The sequence below is a fragment of the Crassostrea angulata genome, chromosome 10 (assembly GCF_025612915.1).
Source record: "Crassostrea angulata isolate pt1a10 chromosome 10, ASM2561291v2, whole genome shotgun sequence".
In the NCBI taxonomy this organism is placed as follows: Eukaryota; Metazoa; Mollusca; class Bivalvia; order Ostreida; family Ostreidae; genus Magallana; species Magallana angulata.
This window is the reverse complement of record NC_069120.1, coordinates 31454341-31476394: the sequence shown is the minus strand read 5'-3', so window position 1 is coordinate 31476394 and position 22054 is coordinate 31454341. Positions and strand designations below refer to the sequence as shown.

At 33.2% G+C, this 22054-nt stretch overlaps 1 protein-coding gene across 1 annotated transcript in view; it reads right to left on the bottom strand.

The window, feature by feature from the left end:
• The window catches only part of LOC128165932 (protein bicaudal C homolog 1-like), a 304614-nt gene that overhangs the window by 36671 nt on the left and 245889 nt on the right, over positions 1-22054 (bottom strand). Inside the window, exon 17 of the mRNA XM_052830867.1 lies at positions 17384-17498. Coding sequence (XP_052686827.1) covers positions 17384-17498 — 115 coding nt within the window. The remainder of the gene's footprint in view (positions 1-17383; positions 17499-22054) is intronic.

Below are 22054 nucleotides of genomic sequence, written 5' to 3'. Positions count from 1 at the left end.
TTTAAACTAACATACTTAAGAAAAAATAGTTTTGGCTATTGGGTTGCTATGGTAACCAATATTTGAGACATTTTTGAAAATAACCAAATTCTAAAATAGCTCTCTAACATAAAATTGAATATTTCAACTCTGCAACAAAATAGGCAAAAAATGTATGTTGCATACAAATGACCAAGAGCATCTTTATCAAAATCATAAATAAAATAGAAAAGCCTTTTTATAAAAATATCGGGAAAATTGTGTTAAAAAATCACATTTTGCTTAATTTTCATTTTTTCAAATTTTGAATGAAAGAGCTAAATTCATTCGCAGAATGATCTTTTTAGAGGATTAGTCATAATAGAAAGAAAATAACTTGCATAAAAAAGACAATATAGCTGAAAAAGTCCTTCGCAACCAGTTTTACACCATAGCAACCCCCCCCCCCCCCCCTTTTCAATAAAAATGCAAAAATTGTTTTTTGTTGCATTCAAACTTTTTACAACAAAAAGAAACATGATAAATGATTTAATTGAAAAATAATTTCTCCCTAGCAACCATCTATACAGTTGTATGCCTTAGCAACCAGATCAGTTCCTTAACAACTATATTAAAAAGAATGTTTTTGTCTTGGAAGAAAATGGTAATGTATTGCAGAAAAATAATACATTTGCCTAAGACCTACATTAAAACATAGCAACCTGTTTTTTGTATACATAAGCTACAACATTAAAAAAATTGTGTCCATAACAGTGGTTACATAAGATCTAAACTAAATTGTTAAAGATGTGCGTCAATGTTGTCACGACAAGAATTGAATGAACATATCTGAGATGATGGTTTGGTGTTAAAGTTAGTGTTACAAGTAATCCTTGAATACTGGGAAAAAGAGCACTCCATCTATAACATCATGAAAACACTAAAACCACATCAAAGAAGATACTGCATATCATTGATTTGTTGACAAGTGTCTTCTGCTACTGGAAGTTGACATGTACTATCTTTTGTGCACTTACTATTAAAGAACTCATTCAAGGGAGATAATTCTATGGCACAATTTTAAAGAAAAATTGAGAAAGTTCATGCAGAGAATCACTGTCACCGTGGCCTCTGTCCAAAGGCTTTTCAATATTTCTTTTGATTTATATTGTTTAGGTGTTGCACTTTCTGGATATATTCTGTTTGATCAATTATGTTGTTGCAGATTTAAGAAAAAAAGCATTGAAATTGGGGAAAACCGAGATAAAAAAATTTGTTACATGTATTATAGCGTTTGAAACTGATAGTCAATAAAAAAATATGGGAAAAATTGTGAAAATTAATGAATTGAGGCAAACAGTTGTATATCTATTGGTTTTTTCATACTTTTCATTATGCAACATCTTATATTTGAGAAAATTTCACATTTCACCAAATTTCAACCCCCCTTTTTTCCCTATTGGTTACCATGGGAATGGAGCGCATTACTGTATCATTAGAGGTTGCTACACAGGTCTGCTATGAACTTGACATTAATATTGTCTTTGCTGGCCAAGGGTTCGATTTATTTATTATCATCTCCTCCTTGGCAGATTTAGCCAAGTACAACACAAGGTTGCACAAAGTTAATTCTACATTCAACACCATAACTAAAGGGTAAGGGGATAAAATGAAAACAAAATGTCCAAACACATGATTTTTATTCAATTACATGTACATTATTTGATATAGTGATCATTCAAGCCACATGTAGACTGGCTTTTTAATTGTCTTTTCTGTCAGCTATACATTGAGTATTCAATACATAATCCATGGTGTGCCCTAAACATTACTATTTCTACAGATTACAGTAATTTGGTTGCAAACAAGAGAAAAACTATCAAAGTGACAGCAAACCAGGTTTTCATTTGTGTGAACAGTATCCATAATTCATTTGTCAACCCTGAATTGATAGACACATGTACAACCCATCCAGAGTAATGGAGTACCCTATATGCAATATTCTGAAAATGACTAAGTTCAACAGTTGGCATTTTTTTCTCCTCATAAATTATCAAAAATCAAAATCCAAGTACCGTATTTTTCGGGGCATATGCCGATGTGGGGCATAGGCCGAATTGCTCATTTTTAGACAAAATTCAAGAAAAATCCTTAGACTAGCCGAATTAGGGGATAAGCCGATTTTCAATCGATGATTACTATAGTGAAAGTATGACCGCTGATTAAGGAAGTCATCGAATGAAGTATATACTTTCAGAATATCGATGTAGAAAGTCAAAAGAGTAATTAAAGTTATTAAATTTGCTTAACATATATATGTTAAGCAATTTTTAAAAATACATCTGTGTTTTGTGGCTGTTTGGTCTCCCGTATTCGTGGGTGTATCGTTACGTATCGTAATTTTACATAGTGTAAATTTAATTGCAACACCAACCTCCGTGGTTCTGTCTGGTAGAACTAAGTATAATATTTTAACAAACCTTTTATATTTTATTAATACCTTATTGCTAAATTTCATTTAATCAAGTTATACTTTGAAAGCTACTTGTAAATACGGGGTATGGCGTCCATTAGCTCAACACGTGGTTTCATATTCAAATAGAGTTATCCCCCGTAATCGCTATGAATGAGAAAACGAAATACCAAACATAATTATTTAATTTGTGTTCTTTCCATTAATTAATTAAATAGTGACTTGCCGTTATACAGAGAAGTTGTAATGTTAAAAACACAGTTAATGCAATGAAGTGTAACGGTGTACACAACGTGTCGCCAGGCTGTGTTTCACACCTTTGTATATACACACGACTCCAGAATACCGTTATTTCATCCAACAGAAAATTAATTGTAAAAACACAAAGCATTTGATTTATTCTACACCCTAGACCAGTGATTCCCGCGAACGCAGACATGAAGAATTCACAAAAATTCCGTCATATTTCATTCAACCGGTTTCGTTTTCTTTTTTACTACGCAATAATAGTTTCCAGGGTTCATACACGAACGTGGGAAAAAATTCTTTTGATTAGGGTTGTAAAGAAATACCTCGTACAGTACTGCACATTTTATAACTCATGATGTCCTTACAAAAATTATCAACGGGACAACTATCGAACAATAGTTCAAACGGATGGAAAAAAACAACCCTCATAATAAACTGCTACAACAGAACAATGGATAAAAACAGTGGATTTTATATTTTACTGTTAAATTTTTTCAACTTTGAGTCTACGATTGGCCGATCCCGGGGGATAGGCCGGGGCTCGCTCATCGGAGAGAAAAAATACCGGCCTATGCCCGAAAAATACGGTAACATGCATATCTTTAATATATGTACAATTGATCTGCAAAACAACAACTTCCTATCTTGAGAACTGTAGGAGGAGTTATCCTCACAATAGGGGTACCCTAGATGCAATATTCTGCAAACAAAGGACGAAGTTCAACAGCTTCTATTTTTTTTCATAAGTCATCAAAAATCAAAATCCAAGCAATATATATACACAGCTCCAATATATGTACAATTGATCTGCAAAACAACAACTTCATATCTTGACAGGAGAAAAGCTGTCAAGGTGACAGCAAATTGGGTTTTCTTTTGTGTGAACAGTATCTATAATCCAATCTGTCAATCCTGAATTGAGGAACACTACCTATCCAGAGAAATGGGGTACCCTATATGCAATACTTTGCCAAAAAATGACTAAGTTCAACAGCTGATATTTTTTTTTTAGATAAATCATCAGAAATCAAAACCCTAGCAATATGCACACCTCTAGGGTCTATGACAACTCATCGAAAAAATTCATCGATGCGACAACTCGCCGAATGGACAGCTCATCCATACGGCAAGTCATGGAATTGACATCTCATAGATACGACAATACATCGATACTCATTGAAACTTATCGAAAGTGAAAATAAAAGTGAAAAAGTAGACACTAAAAGTGAAAAGTAAAACACAATAACTAATAGGTATCAAAAATTTTAATTGTATTCGCACTGAATTAACATTAACATTATTGTGTGCTAGCCCTTCAAGGTATGGTAAATAATCATTGCCATTCGCAACTCGTTCTCCGAATGTTGAAACGATCGAGCAAATCTTTTTGTTTTTTCCAATAACTTTTTTAAATTTCTTTTTTCCGATCACAAATGTAAATAAAACCACTGTAAGCTAATTTGTTTTTATTCCTTTGCGAAGGAATAAATGTAAAATCGCTTCCTCCCTCAGCCATATCGTAACTGTTCAAACATTTATATTTCTAATTCAATTTATATCGATGAGTTGTCGTCATCGACGAGATGTCTTTCGTTGACATGTCGCGTCGGTGAGTTTTACTTTGGATTAGTTGACTTTCGATGAGTTGTCGCATTCGGCGAGTTGTCTTTCGATGAGATGTCCGGCACCGACACCTCTAATATATGTCTAATAGATCTGCAAAAGAACAACTTCCTATATTGAAAACTGTAGGAGGATTTATCCGTACAATAATATTGGCAGCCGCCCGCCATTTTCACCATTTCAGTAACAGGTTTTTCCTATGGAAAACCTGTTTAAAAACTGTAGGAGTTATCCGCATAATAGGGCTACCCTTTTGGCAGCCCGCCATTTTCACCATTTTAATAACTTTTTCATTAAAAAACCTGGTTAAAAATTAAATCTCAGTAGAAAAGATAAAATTGAAAATGGGAGTTTGATTTTTTAAAACAACAGTTTTTCTATATAATATTTATGTCATGGTGTGTCATTTTGTGTAAAGTGTTTAAGATTTTACTCATGCCAGATGGTGTGTTCTCCGAACGCCTACTCCTCAATTAAAAATAATAATTGGTCAAGGCCATTATTATTTTATATGTTATATTATTTTTCATTCAAGGAAACACAGGTAAAGTTTACCTGTGCCCCTTTAGAAGGCCCCATAATTGCCCAGTATAATTGAATAATGATAATTGGGCAGTAGGCGTTGGGAGAATCAGCCTGCCAGATGATGAGTAATTAGTGAGGGTCAGTCTGCTCTGCTAACTATCCCAAATTAATCAATATAATTGTTCTGAGTTGTCCTAGCTTTGAGTTATTATCATGAGTACTGTACCTAACTTTAATTATCTTTTAGATTATGAATACAGTTAAACAGTTTATTCAAGGCACTTTATTCAGACACTTTTGGCCACTACCTCATTGTTGCTTATGTCTTCATACTGACTATCTTGTTGACTGTCCACCAGTCTGTCAGTAGACTAAGCAACATCTAGCTAAATTTAAATCTGACTTATTTGGCATTTCAATAAATAATTATTGTTATCCCGTTCTATTTGACTTTATTATTTAAGTTGGTTTTTATTATTAATATTATCATAAATGATTATAAAAATAATATATTGTTATGATTATTGTTGATTTTTCATAGTTAATTCAAATCACTTAAATTAATCAACAAGGGCACCGCAAAGCAGAGCATCTCCTCGCGAAATGAAAATGTTGTGCGGGGAAATGCATTATTCAGAAATAAACATGTAATTTAAGAGACCAAATATTGAACTTGTTAAACACCATTTGAATAAAAATATTTTGTTTATTCCTAAACCCATACACGCTCTGTGTGTATCCACGGGGGATGGGTGCATTTACGTGGTTGTACAGTTGCTCCCATTACTAGGGAACACACACCAGAAACATATTAAATTTTAGTAATATACTTTAATGAATTCTCTTTATCCAGTGACATACACTACAGCCAACGCGGATCCCGTATTTTCCCGCGACACCGTGATGGTGTTTTAATCCTTTCCGCGATACACCGTCGCGGTATTGTCATCGCGGTGATCGCGGGGCCACGATTTTACCGCGATGGTGTAAGACACCGTAACACGCGTGTTATCTGTATCACGGATTAAACCAAGAAGGAGAAAACAAGCGCTGTTTTAATTATTGTTAGAATTTAGATATAAATATCAATAGAAGAAAAATTCATTATTTTTTTGGAATTGTTTTTAACAAAAACTTCTAGAAAACTATTGCTACATGTATTTTGTTAATGTTGTTCAAGAGTCCCAAACATAGCAATGTATTACGCAAATCATGCATATAAGTTTACTTGAAAATTAGTAATATTTTATTTTAAAGTATAATTTTTTTGCATATTATGAGTTTTAAATATGCCACAGATTTAAAGAAGACAAATATTGTGCGATGTACTATTATAAAGTCGCTACCGTAGGCATCAACTCAACTTGACGAATGTATGTTTTCCCCTCAATCTGACTCTTATTTAACTTATTAAATATTTCGGTCTCTCTCTCTCTCTCTCTCTCTCTCTCTCGTTTTAAATAAATCAGATTATATGTACATTTAGGACGATCGGTGCTAATTATAGTCTAGGCAACGGTATGGTCAATCATGGAACAATTATCACCTTGCAGGACAAGTGTCACCTGAAGAAAATCCCGTTACACGGGTCCCGCGTCTAATGCCTTGAGCCATTTAAAAATGACAAAGTAGGTGTTAAAATTAGGTAACGCTTGCATATATCGGCCACTTCGGAGTATCGAGAGTAAAAGAACAACAGATTATGAATAACGGGACTTGGTAATGTTGGGGGTGGAGGATATGGACCGGAGACTCACTTAGAGCGAAATAATTCATAATTCAGACAGGTACATTGACAATCAGTCATCCCTGTGTTTACGGGTGTGTAACTATTACATAACACTTCCTGACCATTGCAGCACCCGTGCTCTGACCACATGCCGTGAAGAATTTTATTGAATGCTGAGACTCTCTCTCCCCCCCCCCCCCCCTTCTCTCTCATTTCAAATAACTAATATTTTATGTGAACTGCTAAAGTAGAACATGTAGCCGTAACGGTATTCTGATTGAAATGCACATAATATAGCACATGTGTCCGTAACGGGCGTTTTCATAAATATCATACCAGGGATGTATATATTTAAACAGTAAAAGTCCCTGATCATACGCGCCTTCTAACTTTACTGCATGAAGATAAAATAATGCCTGATTCAGACAGGTATATAGAAAATCACAAGTACGACACAATTTATAGAAAAGTTATCCCTGTGTTTACGGGTGTGTATAACTATTACATAACACTTCCTGTCTCTGACAGCACCCTTGCTCTGACCATGCACGTGCCATGAGAAATCTTATCGAATGTTGAGACAACTCTCTCTCTCTCTCTATTTCTCTCTCTCTCCAAAATCAAAATATATAAAATTCTAAGAAAATTGAAAATTAAAACTTTCTTAATTTTAACAAGGCTAGAGGAATAAAAAATATACAACATATCGCGTAAAGAGTTTTTTTTTTACTTATGCACAAAACACGCATCTTTGTTCATGATTCCCAAAATGATTCAAAACTTACATTCATTCAAACAATCACATTTTTACTTTTTTAAAAAGTACAAATACTAGATGTGTATATAAAATTTACTTTAGCTGTGTTCTCAATTACTCTCTCCATTCCTGATTAACCCTGATTATAGTCTGTTCGTTAATTGTATTTCAATCGAGTATAAAGTATATCATAAAAAGGTAATTTTATGGATGTATTTTGTAAATACTGTGTAATGAATACACAGAATAATTTCCTAAAATTTAAATTGAAAAAAACAAATTTTCATTTGTTTGAAATTAAATCATTCTATCAAGAAAATTTTGCTGTTTGAAAGAACGGACTATATAGTTCTAATTAGCGGACCCCAAGTCACACTAATTGCTGCAGGTCACCCACCTTGACGGCAACCACCAAAATTCTATATACACATACTGTATACGTAATGTTACGCAATTCACCTTCCTCTGTTGGTCAACTGACACTGCGACTTTTTAACATGTGATGGTAACCCAGAATAAATGATCATTCATATTTTTAAATCCCGTGTTTTGAACAAACATAAATATTGGGCGACTCACTGAACATCATACTTTTGCTAGATTGGATAGGAAAGTCAATTTTTAAATACACACTATTTTAACATTAGCATTTTCGTAAACTGATTGGACCTTTTTTTAGTTTATTTTAAAACGTTTGATAAACAAGTTATACAACTTATATTAATATCTTTCGTTGGCACGGATGTTAGCGCGAGGGGGTCATCGATGTGGGAGAAAGCCGGAGTGCTCAGAGAAAACCCACGTGTCCAAGCGGGCAACCAGCATATCTATTCAACTAATGTCGATCACGGGGATAGAACCCGGGTCGCAGCGGTGATGAGCGAGTGCACTTTAAAACATTTTATATATCTACATGTATTTTGTTATTCATTAAACGAATTCTTTAAATGTATTTAAGAGAAATGACCAAGTGTAAGGTATGTTTTAAAGGTAAGATTTAAATATGAAAGATTGTAAATGAAACGCTAATTAGTATTATTTTCTCGAGGCGAAATAAGATATTTTGGTGAAGTGTTTATTACCGGGTATATAATTATCAATTAAATTCATTGATAACCAAGAATTGTTAGCGATGAATGTGCCAAGATTAATTTATATGTAACGCCATAACGTATACAAAATAGTATACAAAATTCTGTATTAGCATAATTACACCTTCCTTTTATTTCTCCCACTTTTTATTAAATAATAATAAATTGTAACAATCAACTCCTTTTATAAAATAAAGGAATAAAAATTAATATTCATTTATTCTCCCAATCATATTTCCCGTATGAGAAGAAATTGGGGGAGGTAACTCGCGTTAAAAACCAAGAACAGTTTTCACCTGGGACTGGTTTCACAGTACCGCGACGGTGTGGCCAAGGTGAGAAGTTGTACCGCGAGGATGCGCGGTTTTACCTGAGTTACCTGTGCTAAACCGCGATCAATTTCACACCACGAGGACTCGCGGTAAATACGCAAACCGCGTTGGCCGTAGTGTACATTACGCATGTAGACAATTAGTGTAGGCAAATTTAATTTTCATATTGAAAAGGAAACGTAGCTAAGATCTGGCGATTTACAGTCTGCTCTATGAGAAAATTCGAGTTACATGTAACATGTCGTAATCTTAACACCAATATTTTAAAAAGAGTAACAAACATATACATGTATGTATCTTCAGCGATTAACATGAAATGAATTCCCGGTAAATCATGTTGACGATATTTGTCAAAGTCTCTTTTTTAATTATGAACCTGTTCTTCTCTATGTAATACCCAAAATTCGGCTCAGACGGCTGCTTGTTTCGATTAAATTAGGGTGAACTTATATCCTGCTTGCCTCCGTTTTTCACTTTGGACATCCTTTCAACTCCCCATTTCTCAAAAATGTTTGCTTCTTATCTTTACAGGGCGATGCTATATCCCCTTTGCAACAAGTTACACGAGGGGATATAAATAAATTGTGAAACTTGCCTTCGAGTTAAAGCTCTATGCATATTCGACTTAGAGGTCAATTTAAGCCTAATAACTATAGGCTTGACCCCCTGTCTTTTGAGTTGGGACTACACGACTTAGTTCCCCTTTTCCTATGGTACCCTCACCGCTTGTCACAATTGGTGGATGAATCCTAAGGGTAACAACAAAGCCCAAGGCTGCTGCATATACTTTGCAGTAGCCAGATCCTGGACCTCTTCAGCCAGCGAGTTCCCCATTGAAGCTCAACTCAATGTAACAACGATGGACAACAACAGTTCAAGCCATTATGAACAATGAAGACAGTTTTCTTTGTTCAAAACCAGGAAACAACGATCATCTGTAGACACCGAACAGTTCAACTTTCCTTCAACATCTGGTACAGGTGTAAGAAAATCAAAGAACAGGAAGTAATGTGATAGTTCATTCAAAAACACATGGATGTATCTTCCCCCGGAGCAGTGGGAAACTATCACTATGCAAAATTCACTGTTCAATTACAACTTTATTTTGGACTTTACTTTTAAACTTCAACATCTGTTTTGTAATATTTTCTCATAATTTTGTACAAAGTTGCTTATTTAATTAGTGATTGACACTTTTCGGACTCTATGTGTGATTTCAAAAAGACAGTGTTATGTCCCAAGAACTGCTTCTGTTAAAACAACATTGTGCAATTATCTGTTTTCATGTCTTGGACATCAAAGACTCATTGAGTTTATTGAATTATTTTATGACTGACAATATTTCACTCAGCTTATGTCATCATCTGTCAATTTATACTCATTGTTCAGATTCTTATATATAGTTATGTACAATTGCCAATGGACAGTCTGGAATATGGCGTCCAGTCTCGGCCACGTCCGACTCACCCAGAGTCTTGAGTCCAGAGGCCACTACTGGCCATATCTGAATCGCTTATAACATGCCTATCTGTTAAATTATTGCAATGTTGCCATCGTTGAGTCTTGTCGAATAAATTCAGAATCCTGCATTAATTGCCTTTTTTTCTGGAATTGCATATTGGTGGACCTTCGGGAATGATGGCACACCTACCCTTTGTTTTTACCGTACAGCCCACAGCGCACCTAAATCGTTTACCTTGTACCTCCCCCGTTTGTACTGCACACGACAGATGCAGTTCCAGACAAATTGCCTACCACTGTATGAATCTGTGTGGTCACAGTTGGTGGGGGGCTACATGGACCATAGATATCGGCCTTGGTAGCTTAGTAGTAGAGCTCCTGACTAGAGTTGCAGGGGTCCCAGATTTAATTCCCGTTCCAGCCATATGTTTTCGATATTCTTCCTCTCCTACTACAATTAGCTTTGGACAGCCCAAGGTGCTTTGACTTGTTATGGAATCTACGGGTAGCTTAAATTTTTATTAATGAGCAATGTGATACAGTAATCATCATATAAAACCTATAAAGAGCATGCTGGACACTGGAAGGTCAAGTTCATTGCCGACTATAGTTGTTAAAGGTTATGACAGGTCATGCCAAAAACTGCAGTATAATTTAAATGTTTATGGCCTTGGTAATAAAATAATACAGTAACAAGAGGTCCATGGGCCACATTGCTCATCTGAGCAACAATGGCTTTATATGGGTGTTCAAAGGATATTGTACTATATGGCCTCTCGTTAGATTAACAAGAGGCCCATGGGCCACATCGCTCATCTGAGCAACAATGGCTTTATATGGATGTTCAAAGGATATTGTACTATATGGCCTCTTGGTAGATTAACAAGAGGCCCATGGGCCACATCCCTCACCTGAGAAACAATAGGCATGAAAAAATCAGCTTAAACGGAGTCATAATACAAACTATCTGGACAATGTAGATGTATACATGTAGATCCTGTATAAATAAAAACCCATTTTTTCCACCCTGAATATTCTTACATTTATCATGCTTATAATCATGCCCCTTTTCTAACAGGATGATTTTATAGTGATATCACATTTTGAGCAATGCAGTTCTCAAAAAGATCCTAAACTATTGTTTATATACAGGATATAAGCCTACATCAAACTCTGAACCCCTTGAGAGGCCCATGAATCGTCCAGGGGCCAAAGTGTAAACAATTTTAAAGAATCAGCAATAGGTAAAAATGCTTGCATATAAGTTAAATCTTATATGATAACATTTCAGATTTTGTGAATAATAAAATGCTTTCCTTTGCACAACTGGATCCCCAATGTGGCCTCAACCTTATCCTCAAGATTTTGATTTTAACGAATTTGAATTAACACTATCTGGAGTAACTTTCATAAAATTTACAGGTTTTCTATGCAAATGGTTTTTTAGAAACAAGAGGCCCATGGGGCCACATCGCTCACCTGACCAACAATGACTTAATATTGTGCAATATGGCCTTTCGGTAGAATAACAAAAAAAACCCAACAACCATAGAGTATCCAAATTTTACACTTATTTTTACATATACTTAATCTTTGACATTGTATCTTAAGCTTTATGAAATACCATTTTTACAGAAAATAAGATCCTATGCAAGATATTTAACTAAATTTTTGGTAGAGGTTCACGGTAAACCTCCAGTTCCTTTTATTTTAGACCCTGTGCAGTTCCCTTTATTTTAGACCCTCCTTCCCCCCCCCCCCCCCCACCACTTTCTTATATCTCCGAGTACCCAAACTACGTCACCATATGCAGAAAACAGTCCGCGTTTATCTGCAAATTATTTTTTGCGGTTTTTATCATTTGCAATCTCTAAATATAACATGAAACGTTATAATTTATAAAATTATTTACAAAAATATTTTTATTATTATTCAAATAAGCCCTCTGAATACGACGTTCATCACACGTGCTATCATAACTTATGAACCTAACACCGTCACCCACATTATCTATGATACGCCAGGGAATGAAGACATATTAACAGTTTAGTTTTAACTCAACTTGTATCTAGGCCAAGTTATAATAAGTAAAATCGGTGTATACAATTTAAATTGTATATCATTTCATCAAAGTGAAATGATCGCCAGAATAAAACATAGGTAATCACAGATTACAAAGCTCACCGAGACGAGACATCACCCTTATGAGACTTCACCTTTATGAGACCACCTTTATCATATTAAATGAAAATCATACTTTATGATCTTGGATATTCATGGATTCTGTTTTGACACAATATCGTATATCATCTGTGAAAAATTGTATGATAATCATATGTTCATATGTAAATCAATACAATAATATAAAATTAAATATTGCATCATATCATATAATACAATAAAATACCATAATAAACAATGATGAGATATGATACTGTAACGTATGATATGACATTGTATTGTGTTATTGTTATTGTATTTGATCACATAATACAATATCATAATATATAAAACAATATAGTATTATATTACAATATCATATTACATAATACATCATAACATTGAAACATATGATATTATTATATTGTATAATATAGTATGATACTGTATGATACTGTATCATTATTGATAAATAATATGATATTGTATCATATGATACAATATAATTTGATACAACATTTTATCATATCAAATGATACAATATTATGTGATAATGTAAAATATTATATAATACAATATTATAGTATTATAATACATATTGTATCATATGACACAATAATATATTTTACAATATCATACAATACAAGTTCATGTTTTGTTATAATATATCATATTACAAACCAATATCATATTATACAATATCGTATGATACGATATTATATAATACAACAGTATCATATTATACAATTTCATGTGATATAATTCTATATTACAGAAACTTATATCATATTATACAATATCCAATGATACAATATTATAGAATATACAATATTGTATCATAGGATACAATATTATATTTTGCAATATCTTATGTAATAGTATCATGTGATAAAATAATAAATTAATAATACAATATAATATTAAACAATATTGTATCATAATATACAATACTATACATAATGATATCATGGTACAATATCACAACATAAAATATAAAAAAAATTGATACAATATCATATCGTATCATATAACTTTTTATAATATTACATATGATATTATATTGTATCATATTAAACAATATTGTTTCATACCATACAATACTATATCTTAGGAATCATGTTATATCATTTATCAACAAACACATCTATCTATCGAGCAGGTTTGAGTTAGGTAGGAGATTTCTTTCGCATCCTTGATAATGGAGATCAGGCTCTGCATCTGAAGCAACCTCAGCCTTTCATTTATAATATAGTTAAATCAACTATGCAAAACATGTGACCTGTTCCAAAAAAACTAAACCTCATCCAGCATCCGAAACCTATGGCTCAGATTCAGCATTCAAGCCTGTCAGGTGCATCAGTATACATAAGACGCATTACCTTGCGAGTTTGGTGAAGTTCAGACCAGTTATAACTAAGATATTATCATCAGAGGGCACTAGCAATTAAAACTTAACCTGCTCAAGCATCCGCAACCTATGGCTCAGATTCAACATCCATGCCTGTCAGGTGCATCATAAGACACACCATCCATTCAAGTTTGGTGAAGTTAGGACCTGTAATAACTAAGATATATTTTTTAGCATCCTTGATGATGGAGATCAAGCTCTGCATCTGAAGCTTCCTCTGTGATTCATTCATATTACAGTTTAATCAACTATGCAAGTTTGAAATAGTACTATTATCTATTAAGCATGTGACCTGTTCCAAAAAACCTAACCATATCCATCATCTGAAACCTAATGCTCAGACTCAGCATTCAAGCCTGTCAGGTGCATCAGTATCATAAGACACACCATCCATGGAAGTCTAGTGAAGTTAGGACAAGTAATAACTAAGAAATAATCATCAGAGGGCACCTGTTTCAAAAACTTTAACCAGCTCTAAAAACCTTAACCTCCTCAAGCATCTGAAAACTATGGCTCAGATTCAGCATTCAAGCCTGTCTGGTGCATCAGTATCATCCACAGAAGACTGGTGATGTTAGGACAAGTAGTAACTAAGATATAATCATCAGAGGGCACCTGCAACAAAAACCTTAACCTCCTCCAGCATCTGTAACTTATACCTCAGATTCAGCACTCAAGCCTGTCTGGTGCATCAGTATCATAAGACACACCATCAATGCAAGTTTGGTGAAGTACGGACCAGCAGTAACTTAGATATTGCTATCAAAGGGCATCTGTAACAAAAACTTTAACCTGCGCCAAAAACCTTAACCTCCTCCAGCATCCGAAACCTATAGCTCAGATTCAGCACTCAAGCCTGTCTGGTGCATCAGTATCATAAGACACACCATCCATGCAAGTTTGGTGAAGTACGGACCTGCAGTAACTTAGATATTGCTATCAAAAGGCACCTGCAACAAAAACTTTAACCTGGTCCAACAACCTTAACCTCCTCCAGCACCTGAAATTTAGGACTCAGATTCAGCATCCAAGTCTTTTAAGTCCATTAGTAGGTCAAGATGCATCATCCATGCAAGTTTGGTGAAGATAGGACAAGTAATAGCTTAGATACAGGACCTGCAACAAAAACTTTAACCAGGTCCGGACGCCGACGCCATAATAGCATAAGCTCCCCCTGACTTCGTCTCGGTGAGCTAAAAAAATTGGTCCTTGTAACAACAATCACAATGACCTTTTCAGAATGTATGGACATCGTTTGTTTTCTGTCCTTACATGTTTCAAATATATCATATCAATAATGAATATATTAATGATTATATTATTTATTTATTACATTCTTAATAAATGTAGCATCTTCTATAATTACAGACACACCGTATATATCTGTAACCCTGTGTAAGGCAAAAATTACGGCATGAGGGATTTGACGTAATCATCAGTGTAGTGCATAAAGGCTATTGCAGACTGAAAAAATTAATAACCTTAATAAAAAATAAATTACATGTGAATGTTTCATTTTGACCTCTCTTAAAATGACTGACCACAGTAAATAATCAAATAGGCCCGCATGTCAGAAATATCGTTATTTTAGTGCACCCGTAAAAAGGTGTTAGCTGATTTCACGCAATTATTGTTGCATAAAATGAACAGGGTGTACTTTTGTTATGTTTGAACACATTCTTAAATTTAAACATTGTAAATTGTTGACATTTGATTGAGGATTTTTGACATGCAAAAAATGACGTCATAATCGCACTTGATTAAAAACGGCGAGGAGTTTCCCGAAAGTGACAGAGTAGGGGTAGTGACGGAGTTAGAGTGCTATGCGATATGTGAAAGAAGAAAATCGTACCTCGAAGCGCTCATTTCTTGTATCAAAATGATATATCTAAATATTATTTTTATAAGATACAATATATCTTATATATTCCTATGTAAAAATTTGACCCCTCCCCCCTGTGGTTGCTCTACCACCGGGAGTCATGATCTTCACAACTTTGAATCTATACTACCCAAGGATGCTTCAACACAAGCTCCAGTATTCCTGGGTGATTGGTTCTTGAGAAGAAGATTTCTGAAAATTTAATTTTTTTTTTAATAATTCCTAATTATCTCCCCTTTCAAAAGAGTATGATCCTTAATTTTCATAACTTTAAATTCCCTTTGCCTTTGGGTGCTTTGTGCAATTGTTTACCGTATATACTCGCCTATAAGTACGATTCGCCTATAAGTCGGTTGCCTTTCTCCAGCTTTAATTTGAAGATTTTGCTGTTGACTCCCTTAAAAGTCGGGTTACTTTTTCAGGACAATTGATGTACAGATACTCTCAATAAAATACCACATTTTATCATACATGTTTTGAGTTCTAAAAAAAATTGTCCTTTTTTCACCCCATAATTGCTTCTAGACTATTTCTATCATGGGTCTATGATGTTAATAACTTTTGATTTAAATGCCATTATTTTTTATAACACTAATTACAAGTTGGTAATAGCTTCAAAACTACCAGGTATTTACATAGATTCCTTTTGAAAATTTGATGATAGTGATTTATTTCCTTACTGACTGATTAGATTGGTAATTAGCCCCTTAAACTGGGGTGTTGGCTTGTGTTGTTTTAGGTGACATGACCCCTATATCTATTATCACCTTAGGTGTGAAAAACAAACTGCTTTTTTACTATGTCTCACCTATAAGTCGGACCCCAACTTTTCACTCAATTTTCTACTCCCAAAAATCCGACTTATAGGCGAGTATATACGGTAGTTGAAATTAGCCCAGTGGTTCTGGAGAAGGTGTTGAAAATGTGAAAAGTTTACAGACAAACAAACAGACAAGACAGACAGACGGACTACAGACAAAATGTGATCAGAATTGCTCACTTGAGCTTTCAGCTCTGGTGAGCTAAAAAATGAAACAAAAATCAAAACAAGCTAAATCTACTGTCAAAAGTGAAAATGTCAACACATTGAAATATTAACCCTCAATTTACTTCACAAAATCGGCACCAATATATTTTGCATGTTTCAAAGATTCCCTTTGCACGTAAACTTTGGCACAACACTGTCAGATTGACCCGTTATCATGGCTGCTTCAAACAAAGAACCTCATTTTTGAGATGTGAAATACTAAACTGGAAGTAATAAACTGATTGAGCCCCCTATTTATTATTATTTTCATAATTAACTAAAATTTTGAAAAGAATTAGCCCTTAATTTTTGCAATTTCATTTTCATTACCGTAAAGATTATCTATGCTTAAGTACATTGAATTTGACTCAGTATCTTAGAAGATTTAAAAAAATGCACCCCCCATTTTTAAAAACAGTTTTCAGGTTTTCTCCACTTTGAATGAAAAATTGGCCTTTCATTTCTGCAATTCATATTCATCTTTCCATAGGGATGCTTTGTGCCAAATTTGGTTGAAATTGGCCATGTTGTTTTAGAGAAGAATTTTAAAATTTTAAAGTTTACAGAAGAACAGACAGAGGACGAACACAATGTGATCAGAAAAGCTCACTAGAGCCTTCAGATCTGGAAAACAGGAAAAGTATAGATAACATCCCAGCTATAACATATTTTAAATATAAATGTTCATTCTATTCAAATATTGTATACATTTTTTACGTGGGCTTGGAAATTCTCCAGGAGCCAGGTTCATTGGTTTGTTAATTGTGGCAACACTTGTATCATTCCAGGAATCAAGGTCCAGTTCCTCAGATTCATTTGGATTCTGAAAAAAGAAGTGAAAAATCATTCTAGTTTATAAATTTACACAAGAGCATAATAAACATTTTTCTAAAAAGGAGTTTTAAAACATAAAAATATAAAAAAGTTCTTATAAGTTTGTTTATGAAATTTGTTCTCATTTCATCATACACAATATTTGAAGAAAAAAAATTCAGAATTCAAATAAGGCGCTTAAAGGGTGGTCGAAAAGCCCTTCCTTTTTGTTGAAGACAAAAACAGGTCTAGTTTTATTGGGAGTTGATTTTAATCAACTCTCCTATGCAGTTACTCAGACAAACTGAAAGTGAAACAGTGTTTGGACCTCAGCACAAATCATTGCTGCTGACAAGACTTGGTTCTTGAAAATAATTGATAAATTCGATGTAATGTATGCTAAAGCCATGTTTTTCAAGTAAACTTATTTATAAATACCTTGAAAATAGTCAGATTTTAAATGGTACGAACAATTCAAATATTTTTTGTAGTCGTATGTACTCCTACCCAGAGTTCAATATAGTCTCGTTCAACTCGACGCTCGGCTGTCTCCTTAAATCCTTGTCGGAGATTTACGGTGACAGCCGAGCGTTTGGTTGAACGAGACTAGAGTTCAATATTGCTTGGATCCACACAATTTTCGAGAAATATTTCTATTACTGATACATATAGTTTGATTGAATTAATTTTATCTTTAAATATTCTTAATAACATGATTTATATGGGGGTTTCTCGATATTCTTGTAGAAAAAGTCCAAAAATTCAAATTATAAAAATGTGCATAATTCAAATTAGAAACTACATGTTCTTGTCATGCACAATAACAATTATCATTGATTTTAAAATAATTTAATTCTGGTTGTAACACGCTTTCTGATTGGCTAAAAAATTATTTTATATCGTATAAAGAATATTGCCTACGTCATAGCAAGACTAACGTCAAAAACGTATCAATACGCCTGACATTATATTTGAATTTTGTGCAATTTTACGTCATTTTAAAGGTAAAATGACTGTTTTTATCTATAATGAATAGTAAAAAAATTAAATTATAAGCAATGAATTCAATATTAATTAGTTTTATACGATATAAAATGGTTTGAAACAGTTTACGCTTTTTCATAAACCGCTTCGCGGTTTATAAAGCGTAAACTGCCCCAAACCATTTTACAGTGGTAGCAACGTTATTGTTGACAAACGACACGCACAATTCTGATACACGAACGATCATGCACGATACACGAACGATCACTAACTTACTGAATTTTCATGATACACGAACAAAAACGATAAAACACGCAACCAAATGATTCTACACCATTAAACACGCACAATCAAAATTAATTTTTAAGATTAGAATTAAGGAAACGTATTACTTTAATTTGTATTGCTTTATGTATGTGTTCTATTGAAAAGCGGCATGTACTTTAGTCATGCACTGTTTTATATTTTACGAGTAAACACTTTTACACATCCATACACATAAATTAGTTTTTCTGTCTCCATAACGAATATCAACTTCTATCATCAGTTAAAGAAAATAATGTGTAATAGAAATGAAGATAATGCATAAAATACACAAAATTATTTACATACGAGTTGACTGTTTATGCAATTCAATTCCCTTACTACGATTTAATTATGCTGGATACAGGTAAATTTGTTACCTTGTTCCATAGAATTTCGGTTTCGATTTTTCACATCCAATATTTTCATAATTTACAGTACATAATTGATTTATTTTTATTTATTCTTAATTTTAAAGCATCTAAACAAATGTTAATACAATCTACCAGATAATAATGCGTATAGTATTCTCATTTGAAAGAAAAACGTTGGTAATAATCGTTTAGTTTAAAACGGGGAATGGGTAGGCTTGGCCGCTTTCATCCAACGTGTCGCTCTTGCTAATATGATTAAAATTATGTGTCATGACAATGGATGCTTTTAATAAGTTGATTATAAAATTATGCAAAACTAACTCAACTGAACAAAGGATTGACTAAGCTAATAATAGAAATACTTACTAAATGTATTTACATGTAACGACGAAAGAGAGAATGAATGTTAACAACTGTCAATGTTCTTCTATAAAAAAAGTTTTAAATTTACATTGTTTTACAAAAACTACTTGTCTTTGTTTTAAGAATGAATCGGGGCATTCCGAAAATAAAGTTACAAAATGAAAAAACAGCACGATCATGCACGGTAAAAACGCAAACCAATTTTCCTGATACACGCACGATCCCGCACATTACACGAACGATCACCCACGTAACACGAACTATTTAATACGATTGGCTTGTCAATAATGTTGTTACCACTGTCTATCGTATAAAACAAATAAATATTGAATTCATTCCTTAAATGAATAAACATCGAAAAAATCAACTCCCATCAGTTCTTCAGTACTTTGATTTATTGTTATATGCACATTGATAATAAAAACTTTTAAAGCCCCTTTCACGATTGGCGCACGACCACTTTACACCACTTTGTGATCGAAATTTTTTAGCTTTGCACGTCCTCTCGCATACGTTGCACAAGCCCTCGCTTACGTTGCACGAGCTCTCGCATTCGTTGCTCGCATCAAGTCTCCTCTGAATAGTGGACATGCACACTATTCAGACACGACATAACGTGATCCAAATTATCGCAGTGCATTAGTACTAATTAGTACGAACATTTTACAACGTTTTGTGTAATTGCAAGAGTGATACACGGTTTATAAAGATCGTAAGATAAATCGCTGGTGTTCATGCATCTGTTTTGCGACTGTGAGACTGTTGCTCAACGTGTCTCATGCAATCTTGCAACATTTTACTATCATTGCACGACTTATCAGCCTTAATATGCCATGTTTTGCTACTTGTATCTCTGTTTCAGAACAAAATTTACAATATACATTTATTGTATGATGATGAGGGAAATACATGTATGAAGATTTATTCCCTCAAGAAAAAACATAGGTAATCACAGATTACAAAGCTCACCGAGACGAGACATCACCCTTATGAGACTTCACCTTTATGAGACCACCTTTATCATATTAAATGAAAATCATACTTTATGATCTTGGATATTCATGGATTCTGTTTTGACACAATATCGTATATCATCTGTTAAAAAACTGTATGATAATCATATGTTCATATGTTAATCAATACAATAATATAAAATTAAATATTGCATCCTATCATATTTACAACATATATCATATAATACAATAAAATACCATAATAAACAATGATGAGATATGATATTGTAATGTATGATATGACATTTTATTGTGTTAATACAATATCATAATATATAAAACAATATGGTATTAAATTACAATATCATATTAAATAATAGATCATAACATTGAAACATGATATTATATTGTACAATATAGTATGATATTGTATGATACTGTATAATTTTTGATACATAATATATTGTATCATATGATACAATATTATTTGATACAACATTGTATCATATCAAATGATACAATATTATGTGATAAAGTAAAATATAATATAATACAATATTATATTATACATATTGTATCATAATACAATAATATATTTTACAATATCATACAATACAATTTCATGTGATGTGATAATATATCATATTATAAACCAATATTATATTATACAATATCGTATGATACTATATTATATAACAGTATCATATTATACAATTTCATGTGATATAATTCTTTTTTACAGAAACTAACATCATATTATACAAATTCCTATGATACAATATTATAGAATATACAATATAGTATCATAGGATACAATATTATATTTTGCAATATCTGATGTAAAAGTATCATGTGATTAAATAATAAATTAATAATACAATATAATATTATACAATATTGTATCATAATATACAATACTTTACATAACGATATCATTATACAATATCATAACATAAAATAATCAAAAAAATTTATACAATATCAAATCGTATCATATAACTTTTTATAATATTACATATGATATTATATTGTATCATATTAAACAATATGATTCCATACCATACAATACTATATCATAGGAATCATGTTATATCATTTATCAACAAACATATCTATCTATCGAGCAGGTTTGAGTGAGGTAGGAGATTTCTTTAGCATCCTTGATAATGGAGATCAGGCTCTGCATCTGAAGCAACCTCTGCGTTTCATTTATAATATAGTTAAATCAACTATGCAAGCTATCATCTATAAAACATGTGACCTGTTCCAAAAAAACTAAACCTCATCCAGCATCCGAAACCTATGGCTCAGATTCAGCATTCAAGCCTGTCAGGTGCATCAGTATACATAAGACGCATCTCCATGCAAGTTTGGTGAAGTTCAGACCAGTAATAACTAAGATATCATCATCAGAGGGCACTAGCAATTAAAACCTTAACCTGCTCCAGCATCCGCAACCTATGGCTCAGATTCAACATCCATGCCTTTCAGGTGCATCTGTATCATAAGACACACCATCCATTCAAGTTTGGTGAAGTTAGAACCTGTAATAACTAAGATATATTTTTTAGCATCCTTGATAATGGAGA